We start from the raw sequence: 12,680 nt of genomic DNA, 5'->3' as shown, positions 1-12,680 counted from the left end.
TATATAATTTTTTTAAAATAATGAAAAGTGAAAAGATGATAAATTAATTTTTCAAACGTTTAAGGTGAAAAAGAAATTATAATAAATATTTTATACAAAAAGAAATAAAAAATAATTAAATATATATATATAAATTTTAATATTAAAAAAATATGTAATATATATAAGTTTTAATATTAATAAAATATGTAATATATATAAGTTTTAATATTAAAAAAATATGTATAGTTACTAATCAATAAAAAAATGATATGTATCTTATTTGTGCACTCATTACTTGCCTTCAACCGAATGTTTACACTCTCTATGTCATATCAATATTTTGTGGTGTACTTATTTCATTTTAAATTAGTTTAGGAGGGTAATAAGATTGTAATTAAATGTAGATATATTTCTGATATTTCACATCATAATTAGGAGGTATTTGTGTTTTATTCCTATTTTCAATGTCTAAACCAATCTCTCTATATACAGAGAGAGAGAGAGAGAGAGCGCTTGATATCAAACATTCCTATCAAATAAAATAGGGATAATGCACAAATATCCCCTCAACATATGTTCGAAATCTCAGAGACATACTTATACTATACTAAGGTCTATTACCCGCTGAACTTATTTTATTAATAATTTTCTATTCCTTTTTTGCCTATATGGCACTATCTTGTGAGTCGAACGCTACTTGATTTTTTTCAAGCTAGTGTCACGTAGACCGAAAAATGGTAAAAAAATACTTATATAAAATAAGTTAAGGAAGATAATATGACTTTAGTATAGTATAAATGTGTCTTAGTATTTTCCCTATTTAATTGAAAGAAATTACCACATATTCATTGCTTAATTTAAAGCGGTACATCATAAGTTATAACAGCGTCTTGCCTTCTTCTTTGTAACAACCCAATTATGATGTCTTTTGTCCTTCTCTCAAATCCAATTAAAACATTTACATGCTTAATCATCACCTTTTACCATTTTATATGTCTTGGACTAACAGTGATTTATTGTATTAACTAGTAATATTTAATTGTTCGTTTTTTATTAAGAGCGAGTACTATTTTACTGTGTATCTATATGTTTTGAAAATCAGAAATTTACAAGGTCATTATTCAAAACTCAAATTCATAACAACATTCTTCATATTGCTAACTTTTTTTTAGATCTTTGTTGTGCGCTTCATCGAAATCTCCGATCAAGGAATGATTTTGTTCGACGAAAAATGATTTTAATTGGTATTTGACAAAAATTGACTGTGAATTATGTTTAAAAGAGAGAAGGGTCAAGAAGCTCTTCAAAGATCAGAAATTCAATCAAAACTTCTACATATTTATTTTTGTGAAATAGGACTTGTGGATTATTTTCTTGTTCTATGAATTTTTTTCCAGAAACATGAAAAATGAATTTCATGTGGTTGAGATAATTTTGATTTTTTTTTGTTTCAATTCAAGTACAAGTAATTACAAGTATTTTTTGAAGTAAGTTATGGACTGAAATTTAATATTGATATTTACGTTTAGTGGTTATTCTCGTGATAGTGTTGGGTTATGAAGGGGTGATTAGGACATCATGCAAAATATTACAATTGCATATCATATGGCTGATAAATCAAATTACAAAAACTTAACTAAAAACATAATATTATTATATGAAAAACTAATATAAAAAATATATTATAAATTGTTGAGAAAATAAATTTTTCCATAAACTAAACTATTAAACGTCTACATTGTTGAAATTCTTGTGTTCTTGATATGAGAAGAGAATTTATAGAGTTTCAAGTTTCTCCTATAAGGAAAGGACAAAATCAAATTTTTTTTTTTGATAAAGTAATTAAATGATATTAGAAAGCATCAAGAAGATGCGAAGTTACAAAAGCACCTTGTGCAAAGATGCTGCTCCAAACAGAAAATATGGAGCTTGGCAAAAACTTGTGAAACAGTCAATAGGGAACCCTGCTACTCTACTGTACTAGAGATACGGAACTAACAAAATTCAAAAGGTTATCCACACCGTTTACATTGGCATAAAAGTGCCAGCTAAATAAACTAACTAGACATTGGGCTTTAAGAGTGCATAAAGAGGTTGATATTCCATTAAAACATCTGTTGTTTCTCTCTTTCCATATGCTCCAAAAAATGGCTGCTGGGATCATTCTCCAGATCTTTCTGATGGATTTGTCAACTTTCCACAATATCCAGCTGGCATAAGCATCCTTCATGTTGTAGGGCATTACTCATTGTAGACCAAGCATAGAGTAGAAATAATACCATAAGCTAATTGTTGCAGGGCAGTGCAAAAAAAGGTGATTAACACTCTCATTGGTTTGCTTGCACATGACACATCTGTTGATGAGGATTACACTTTTTTTCCTGAGGCTGTCTTGTGTTAGACATGCTTTTTTCAATGCTGTCCAGGTGAAACAAGAAACTCTGAGGGGTTGCCTAGTTTTCCAGACATGTTTCCAAGGCCAAATTAGTAGAATGTTATTCTGGGAGCTCAAATTTTTGTAACATTCTTTCACAGTGTAGGTCTTCTCCTTAGAATTACCCTAAAGAATCTTGTCTTGATCTTCGACCACCAATGTAGTGTTTTGCAGAGTTTCTAAGAGGGAAAGGAGGTCATTAATCTCCCAATCCTGGAAGTTCCTTCTGAAAATAAGTGTCCAATGGTTGTTGTCTCTGTACTGGGCTATAGTTGCTTCTTTGTTGGAGGCTATCTGGAACAAGGAGGGAAAATAGTCTTTTAGCCTAGAGTTCCCAAGCCATCTGTCTTGCCAAAATCTGATCTTGAGTCCATTACCAGCCCTGAAGGATACTTTCTCAAAGAAATTATCTTTGAAACTGCTTATGTGTTTCCAGACCCCAACACCATGGGGTTCAGTGCTTTCCATTGGACACCAGTGATCTTGAATGCCATATTTAGCCTTGATGATGTCTCTCCAAAACCCAGCCTTAGTTTGTCCATATCTCCAGAGCCACTTCATGAGTAAGCTCTTGTTGTGAAGTTGGAGATTTCTGATTCCCAAGCCTCCTTGAAACTTAGGTTGAGTTACTGATTTCCATTTAACTAGAGAGTACTTGTGAGTGAGACTATTTCCTTCCCATAGAAATCTCCTTCTGAGCCTATCTATTTGTTTCAAAATTGAACCTGGTATTGGAAATAGAGACATGCAGTACGTAGGAATACTATCTAGTACACTGTTGATGAGAGTGAGCCTACCTCCCATAGAGAGCTATTGCATTTTCCATGTAGCAAGTCTCTTTTCTATTTTTTCAATAACTCCATTCCAAATTCCAGAAGATTTGAAACTTGCCCCCAAGGGAAGACCTAGATAGGTGCTGGGTAACGATCCTATTTTGCAACTAAGTATGCCAGCAAGTTCCTCTAGATTGTCCACCTGATTAACCGGATATATAGCACTTTTGAGCATGTTAATATAGAGTCGGCAGATAGCTTCAAAAACTATAAGGGTGGTGTTTAGATTGGAGATTTGTTCCCTGTCAGCTCCACAAAAAATGAGAGTGTCATCCGCATAAAGAAGGTGGTTTATAAGCTTTTGGCTAAAATCCTAGCAGAAAGGATGAAAAGGGTGATGAATTCCTTAGTCTCGGGGCAGCAGAGTGCTTTTTTAAAGAATAGGCAAATAACTGATGCATCCTTGATTGCTAATGAGGCGTTAGACTGGAGAATCAAGAGTGGTGAGTCTGGGATCTTATGTATATTGGACATAGAGAAAGCTTTTGACCAACTTAACTGGGCCTCTCTAGTAAATATACTGAAACGAATGGGATTTGGTGATAGGTGGATAAGATGGATATACTTTTGCATTTCAACACTGAAGTTCTCAGTTTTGATCAACAGAAGTCCAGTTGGATTTTTCTCTACTCAAAAGGGGTTGAGGCAGGGGGATCCACTCTCTCCTTATCTATTCATTCTGGCTATGGAAGGACTATCTCAGTTACTAGCTAGGGCTAAAGAACTTCAATGGATTCAAGGATTTCAAGTAGGCAGCAATCCAGCCAACACTGTCAATGTATCTCAAATATTAAAGAATATTATATTTTCTTTTCACGAAAAGTAAAAATATTTATTGTAATGTTTTGTCTTTTCTTTTTTTTTAAAAAAAACAAACTTCAAATAAGATAAGAAAATCATGACAAAACCCTAACAAATTTCCCTTTTGGCTTGATTTTTGTTGATCCTCTTTGTTGATTTGATTTTCAGATTGGTTTTATACAGCCCTACTCCTAGTAAAATAAAAGAAGCATTGAGAGAATTCTCATGGACTATGTAATCAGTGTGCAACAAATATAAGCGTTAAAACAGAAGAAAGGAAGCAAAGTTGAGCTAGGACAGCTAGCAAACAGAGAAGAGACTTTCCCTTTGAATATTAACATTTTTGCATAGCCAACATCAAAATCTCTTCTTTTTTCTTTTTTTTTTTTGGAATGAACATCAAAATTCTCAACCCTTAAAATCTTATACCCAAAGAAATATTTTAGTTTCTTCACCCCCTTCCCCCTTTTTACTTGCCATAATTTAGACAATGGAAATTAAACAAAAACAAAGAAAGAAAGAACATGTCAACAACCCAGATGGTTGTTCTCAAAGGTAACAAAGCTTAGATTCTTCTTTGTATACTAATCTCTGGCTCCACATATAATAATGAATACTATGAGCATTGCCAAAGAAGTGCAACACCTCCTTAATTGGCAATCAACAGGAAATGTAGTGATATTGCAACAAGTGTTATCGATCATCCCAGGTATTGTTTGTGTATCCTAGCACGATTCTCCTCCCACCATAACCTGGCATGCACTTCTCCAAATTTTTCTCGGCTGCGTTGACATGCATAAGGTTATATCAGCCTCAGTTAGAAAAATCATTCAAATTAAGAGAGGCAGAAGTAGCAACAGTAGCTCAAAGATCATGTCTTATATATAGTTAACTAGAGTAGTTCTCTCGTTACGCGTTCTTCTTACTAACATTGTAGCACTTCATCAAGCACGTTATGATGAAAACCATAATGATAAATGAGAATATGCTCTAGCACTAATGGACAGAGTGCAACTGTAATAATAGCAATAGTGTTCTTGTAGGTCCACCTGCATAACTAGGTAGGTCTATATACATATTCCACACATCATTTTCCTTAGGTCACTCAAGAAGAGATAGCTTGAAATAATTGTGCTAACTGATCATGAGATGAAACGAACCTGAATCTGACACGTTTGAGTTCTCGTCTGCCATCTGGTAGTGCTCGTATAGTGATGTAAACCCCCGGCTCATCTTGCTCGACCCATTCTGTTTCAAGATCACTGGCATTGCTGATAGATAGCTCTCCAGAGCGATCTGCATCTCTTGATGTGCTAGTCCTCATAGAGGCATCCATTGATGATATCTCTGTCTTTGTTCCACTGATGCTTGAGAGTTTTGGAGTTGACGAGACACCACAAGAGTCATAGTTATAGCGAGAATGGGTGGACTGTAGTTCAAGAGAATCTGAAGATGAATACATTGGACGGAACAAAGTACGTGGTAGTCGTTCTTTAGTCAGCGGGGGTGTCACAGGACTGTCTTCAATCGATTCGATTTTTGAACTCTATAAAAGAATCAAGAATATGTATACTCATGATGAAGGAAAAAAGACAAACATGTATGTAAACACCATAAAGTAGGTAGGAGATGATATAAGGGGTTACCTCGTCTTCTGATCTTGGAGGCGTTGGAAGGGGAAAAGCTTGACGATTCAACCTTTGGACATTATAAAGCTCCATTACCTTCTCACAATTCTCGGACCACCATCTTTGAGCTTGGTATTTATTAAACATTTCTCGACTATTATAACAAAATAACCACGAGTCACAAACTTGGCTTCATCTATGATCTATCCAGAAAATCCTTAATTTCGAAGATACAACTATTTTTCCTTTAATACCACATACATTAGCTCCTCCTTAATTTATTTTCTTAAAGTTTTGTTAAACCACATTGTTGTGAGGTGAACATGTATGAGATAACAGGACTTTTATTAGAAATGAAAACAGTTCATGTGTTTCTCTTTTGCAGCATGGCCATTGTGGTTTATGCAATGAACCTGCTAAGCTGGATGTTTAGATTATTAATTACTCCATCCGTGACATTATTTTCTTTTTAGTCGAATTAAAAAAGAATGTAACAATTTGATTTTATTTTACCTTTTAATGAGATGGTTTATAGAAAAGATGGTAACAATAAGAAAACCAAAATTAGACATTCTGATGGTCAAAACCTAAAGAGATTATAGCAAGTGATTTAATTATTAGATTATATTATGGTGTAAGTGTCTTGTTTTGATGGCCTACCACTCACATAAGCTTTTTCATAATTCAAGGGGACCAATAACTCAAAAACTGGCTTTATGCATGGTTATTTAAAAAAAAATGCCACGGCCTTTGACTTTGCTTAGAGCACATCCTACCCTTCACCAACCAAAAAAATGATTAATTTTATTTCACGGGAATGGATAGTGACTTACAGGCCATTCAACAGATTATTAATAAATACTGTTCAACAATCATTGATCAACTCTTTTTTTTATATGATTTCATTTTATTTCATTTGATTATTAGGAAGGTTAGACTCTAGTTTTAGGTTCAAATCTAAATAGAATGAAAAAACACTAGATGATTTGTTTCTATCTGTCCTAATTTTGATACACAGAGTTATTTGGTACATAAAGTTGTTGTGAGGTGACATAATTTCCGTGAAATTAAATGAGGTACACATAAGTTGATCCAGACATCCAAAGGAAGAGACAATTTGGGAAAATGAACCTTTGTCAGAAAATTATTTGTTATGTGCATATACCAGATATTGAACGTGTTTAGGCTAATTCAAGTGTTTACTTTTTCATATTTTGAATTTTCTTAATGAAAATTTTGATTCTGTCACAATTATAAAAAAAAATAAAAAGAAGAGAAGGTTAGACCCATGACAAATCTTGTGATGTTGCACTAAGGTGAGGTCTACAATATTGAATAGCAAAAGTCTTGGCTCCCACTTTGTACAAGTAATTACAACGATAACATAGACTCTTCTAGTAATAGTAATTTTCCATGTCTATATGTCTGTTACTATTGATATTGTAACGTCGATTGAAAACAAGAATGTGATAGCACAAGAGTGTTGTTCCCTCCATTAGAAGCCAAATTTAGAGTCTACTCCAATTTTGTAAGTGTAAATAATTGTTGAGAGACAAAAGATGACAAAATGGAAGAATTAATGATGATCAAGATTGAAAATGAAAGGGTTGTAAGCAACACCCGACAAGACGACAACATTAGTAAAAGGTTTTTGCCAACACAATCAAAACAGACCCACCAAAACAAACTCTTAATCATTTTCTGCTCTTCTTTTTTTCACTTTAATTTGAAAGGAATCTTATTTTTCTTTCATAATTACTAGTAATTTCTTCGTATGAACAGAGATTAATAAAGGTGATATTTGGGTAGGGAGTCAAAATTTACTTTTAGCATGCTTTCTTTCGGTAATAATCACAGGTTTAACTTTTTGGAACGACTGCCTCACACACTAATTAATTGCTCTTGACCATAAACTGTTGCCAATTTTGACAATAACCATACAGTTTGGGTTTGAAAGGAACCTTTAATCACAACCCACAATTGGATATATAATCATAGTCATACTCATACTCAATATATTTTCCATAATTTCAGAATTAAACTGCAAAGTTTTTTCATACTTTTTAAATTTTTAGGTCCAATTAAACTACGTCACATAAATTGAATTAATGAAACATCATATAAGAGTATACAATCAATTAGCACATTACCTTAGGGGTCGTGATTTTGGTTGTTGGGATGAGATAAACAAAAATACTCTATGAGATATGTTATATCACTTTCTATAGGACATAGTTATAATGGAGTCCATAACTTAATACAGGATAAACTAATCTTAAGTTTTAGTCTGAAATTTTAATTTTTTAATCCCATCAAGCAAATAATCTATAGGAGTTTAACTTGTTGCAGTGGAGAAGTAAAGAAATTTCTTCTCTTTTTTTTTTGGCAACTTCACCTAGTATTCTCCTTTTTATAGTCAAGAAATGTATCCTAATATTTTACTTATAAAGTAGCTAAACACCACATTTTTAACAACTATTTACAACCAAGAACACTTTAGGAAATTCCAAAATTTGTTGTTTACCAACCAATAAGGGGAAAAAAAAGAATAAAAAAAACTTCCTTAGTGTGAATAAATTCCACTAACATTCTATATTGTAACCTATAAGATATATAGACGGCTATAATATAAAGTTGTTTGGTCCATGAAAGAGAAAATTAGTTCACAAGTAATGGTTCGCCACTCAAAACAAAAATGAACAATAAACCAATAATTAATACTACCAATTTTATAATGGGAAAAAGAATACCTGAATCGGATCCGTTTAAGATCATTGCCGCCACGTGGTAATGAAACGAAAGTGATTAGAACTCCCGGCTCGACTTGAGCCACCCACTCTTTCGGCTCGCTTTCTTCAACAAACACCACGGGTTCAGCTCGCCGGCCACTAGCTGACGCCGATACGGGCGTAACTTCCCCGCTTGATATTCCTTTAAGCCTGGCTTCCAGCTCCTTCCTCCCAGCCGTGGAGCTGGAACTCGAACTCCCTGTTCTTTTATAAGACCAACGGAATTTATCGGAGTCGGAGTCGTTTTGGCTTCCGTTTTTTCGGAGAGTGGAGGGGTGAGTGGAACATGGACCACACTGTTTGTATGCTCCTGATGCTTTCAATGCCATGTCCTTGATCTACGAATAAAGTTAAAATTGGATTTTTTTCATAGAAAAAGAGTGAATATGAATATGAATAATGTACCTGAGAAGTAAGTGTTTTAACGGATTGTTTATTGGGCGGAGCAGCGTTCGGGTTGAATTTTTCGGGATGATCAAACGAATCATCGCTCGATTGCTTCGAACGAGCTATGCACGTAAGCATCTCGCTAATACAATATCAAAAATTTCGCCAATGAAATTGAAAAGCAGAGGAATAATTGAAGAAATTGGGAAGGGGAGAGTTGGAGTCTGAAGAGATATAAGAGAAAAGTGGGTAATGAAAGAGAGGGAAGGCGCACTTTTAATGTCTTCCCTTAAATTGCGCCATCAAAGAGATTCCTGTAGCACTCACTATATCCATTAATTAACATACCCCTGAACCAACAGTCAACTAAATTAATTTACCATTCACCGATATAATATACGTAAATTTTATTATTAATTTTATAGATGTTTGAGAAGTTGTTTTTGAAAGATCTTCAATTCAAATTTATTAAAATCCAAATACAAAAATAAAAGAAAAAAACATAAAAAAACTTAACAACTAACACAATAAATAAAAAATACTTCAGTTATAGTAACTATCCATACAAGATGTCAATAAAGTAAGCAGTAGAGGGGTAAGAATCATGAAGGATTTGAGTCTCACTCACTAGGAGTAGAGGAATTAATTGTAGAGAAAAAAAATGGATAGTTGGAAGATTGAAGATGAAGAAATTGGAAAGAATTTATTAGTGTTGCTTTAACAGAGTTGGAAATACCTTTGTCTCTATTTGCTTTTACTTTTTCTTTTTTGAAAAATATTTAGGCACACAACATATATACTCCTTTGAGTTTGAAAAGGTTGTACAACTTAGGGATCCGTGTTACCAGACCTGCCAAATGTATTTTTTAATATTCATAATTTAATTTATTTAAGTTTATATTAAGTATAATAATTATACATTTAAAACAACAATTAATTCACGTCTATTAGGAGTAGGAGTGTTTATTCTTCAGTTTGACTAAAAAAAATAAAAATGTTAAATGTTAATTCAATTTTTCATATATGTATTTAAATATAAAATATCATACACCTAAACACATATTAAATTGACTATATAGTTTAGTATACCACTAACAAATCAATTACAATTTGAGAAAAGAAAGAAAATATTTATGTCATCAAGTTATGTATGTAGCTTCCTTAAAAAAGTTATATGGATCCTCTAAAAAAGTTTTATTATTTTCGACGGATAAAATAAAATTACCTACATGCAATAAATTAAAAATCTAGTTATAATATATTAAGATATCCTAATGATAATTGAATTAAATAGTGATCAAAAATAAAAGATTCCAAAGGTTAGTTATTTGAACATCAAATAGAATTTTTAAATTTTCAAAATAAAAATTATAAATCAAACTTAAAAAAAAAGAGGGTAAAGAGTAGAATTTTTAATTACTAATAAAGGCGAACACAATCCATCATGAACCAATAATTAATGCTAAGAGATTACATATATTATACTCCTTCCGTTTCAAAAAAGATGATCTAGTTTAAATTGGAATGGAGTTTAAAAAAAAAAGAAAAAAGACTTTTTAATCATGTGGTTCTAAACTAAAGTTATGTCAAGTTTATCAAAATGTTCTTTAATCTTGTGGTTTTAAATATGCGTGGAAAGTTAAAGTTAAAGTATTGCCACAAAAGGAAAAGGGACATTCTATTTGAAACAAACTAAAAAAGAAATAGAAATTTTCTTTTTTAAACGGAGGGAATAATTTTTAGAAAGATATTTTCATTTTGCTTAAAAAAATTTTTGTTTAAACTTAAAAATATAATTAAAACTTGTTGGTTTTTAAAATTAAAAATCATAATTAAATCAAGTGCTCAAAATTTTATTACTGATAAAATAAAATGAGCCCTAAGCTCAAAATTAATTTAAACAGAAAAAAAAAGTGCTTGATTTTTTTTTTAGATAGATATTTTTGGCCAGTGACTTAGAATTTTTTTTAAGCGATGTCACATATATAAATAACAAATAATTCATGTATACTATGATATTTTTTCCAAATAAATCCTTGTTTCTCATTAAATATAAAAAAAGTGCTAATTATTTTTATATAAAATATCAAAAGAAAAAAATAAAAGGCTAAAGAAAAAGAAAAAACAAGTAGAGGAAGAAAATATATCCTAAAATGTATGATTAAAATACAAAGTTGTCTAGGTTCGAATAAGAGAAGTTACACCCGTGACTCAACAAAACTTAGTTGCGCGCCCTTATACGCTGAGTAATTACAATGTTTAATATATATATCTTTATTATTTCATATTTTATATATATATATATATATATATTACATCCCTTGGGTCTTTTTAGAACTGCCTCTAAATTTGATGTGAACACCTTATTTAGATGTATAGAAAAACTTTTACAAATATTTATTAACATGTATATAATATATTTAATGAAGAATTAATTAAAATAGGGACTCATATTAGCAATAAACTAAAAATAAAACCATTTTACTCTTGAAAATTTTATATGGTATACCAAACATATTTAATTCCTTTTTAGGGAATGGTTATGTTAATTTGTACCCACCAAAGAGACAGAAAAAAGAAGAAATAGAAAAGGGAAAGGCCCAAAATAATTTTAGAACTCTGAATACACAAAAGCTTTTTCTCTATTTGCTTTTTATGTCTCTTTCTCTTCTTCTTTTTCTTTTTGGTATTTTTTTTTTATTTTTGAATACCTTTACTAGGCATATATTCATCATCATTTTGGAGTTTGAAAAGAAGGTAGACATAGGGATCCGTGTTATTTAGTTATAAATTTGTATATTAATTTTACAAATTAAATATAATGTAATAATTTATTTATTCAACTACCACGATACCTAAAAGTCTTCTTATCTTATGGCTTATACCTCTTATTACAAGTAATCATTTTTCATCAAAAATATTATATCAGATGATAAAAGGCCTGTATTATTCTAATCGAGAATATACATATTAATTTTTATATTAAGGATGACTTTTGTTCCAAGAAAATATTTTTTATTTGCCAAGCAACTTATACAGTTTTTCGAAAACAATTTAAAATGATCAGATTTCCAGAAAAATTTACGTTTCTGATTCATTAAAATCTGTCGTTTTTATTTTCTTGAAGGCGCAAAAATGAAGATTAAACCCTAATTCCTTATGGCGTTCTTCAAAATCTTGCCCAAATTTAATCTTATCAAGTTTTCTCTGAAATCTACTCAGTTTCCGACTCTTTACTGTTTTAGTGCTACTGCGTGATTCAATTTTTCAGACCGAAAAAACTGAACTTCTTGTGGATACAGTTGCACATCTTATATTTTTATTTCATGTACCAAAAAATAATATAAATGCTACTTTTAGGGAAATTTAATTAACATTTAAAGATTCCAATTTTAAGTATAGTCCAAATATGAAATATACATGTTTAAAGTTAATTAATTATATCATCAATGTAGTAAGCATAATTAGTGAAAAAGAATTGAAATTCATAAGAAGGAAAGTTCACTTGCCTTTTGTTTTCTCAACAATTGTCAAAATGGAACAACTTATTTAGTTTGACAATTTCCGAGTATTGAATAACATTTCAAATTAAATGTATTTCTTTTTAATATGTATTATTATCTATCGGAAAAATGATGCAATTGCATTTGTAATAAGGTCAAAGATACATGTCTTGATTTAAGTTATAAATTACTCCTCCATCTAATAATAGTTGTCCACTATATTATTTTTGAATGTCCAATAATACTTGTTCATTTTATGAAATTAATGGATAATTTTACACTTAGTTATTAATTTACTCTAATTTGTAGTTTGTCATGCCCCG

At 31.2% G+C, this 12,680-nt stretch overlaps 1 protein-coding gene across 2 annotated transcripts; it reads right to left on the bottom strand.

Moving 5' to 3' along the window:
* Nucleotides 1–4,336: 4,336 nt before the first annotated feature.
* On the bottom strand, nt 4,337–9,621 carry LOC101249105 (protein Brevis radix-like 4). Of its 2 annotated transcripts, XM_069286948.1 has the most exons (6): nt 9,129–9,539; nt 8,873–8,996; nt 8,429–8,805; nt 5,697–5,832; nt 5,211–5,596; nt 4,337–4,832 (listed from the first exon to the last, which is right to left on the bottom strand). In XM_069286948.1, exons 2-6 carry the CDS (start codon nt 8,990–8,992, stop codon nt 4,751–4,753), a joined length of 1,101 nt encoding a protein of 366 aa, XP_069143049.1. In that variant the 5' UTR covers nt 8,993–8,996; nt 9,129–9,539; the 3' UTR covers nt 4,337–4,750. The 2 variants fall into 2 exon arrangements, with proteins under 2 accessions (XP_069143049.1, XP_004243945.1); XM_004243897.5 differs by having other exon boundaries at nt 8,873–9,621.
* Nucleotides 9,622–12,680: the final 3,059 nt, after the last annotated feature.

Source organism: Solanum lycopersicum, chromosome 7 (genome assembly GCF_036512215.1).
Source record: "Solanum lycopersicum chromosome 7, SLM_r2.1".
Taxonomy (NCBI): domain Eukaryota; kingdom Viridiplantae; phylum Streptophyta; class Magnoliopsida; order Solanales; family Solanaceae; genus Solanum; species Solanum lycopersicum.
This window is presented reverse-complemented; position numbering and strand designations above follow the sequence as displayed.

Bases quoted from the DNA above. Each gene is read 5' to 3' on its own strand.
- LOC101249105 (XM_004243897.5), bottom strand. From the start codon at position 8,992: ATGCTTACGTGCATAGCTCGTTCGAAGCAATCGAGCGATGATTCGTTT. The intron at 5,833-8,428 runs GTATTCTTTTTC...TTGTTATAATAG, and splicing joins CTTAAACGGATCCGATTCAG to TCGAGAAATGTTTAATAAAT. The intron at 5,597-5,696 runs GTAACCCCTTAT...ATTCTTTTATAG, and splicing joins CTCCAAGATCAGAAGACGAG to AGTTCAAAAATCGAATCGAT.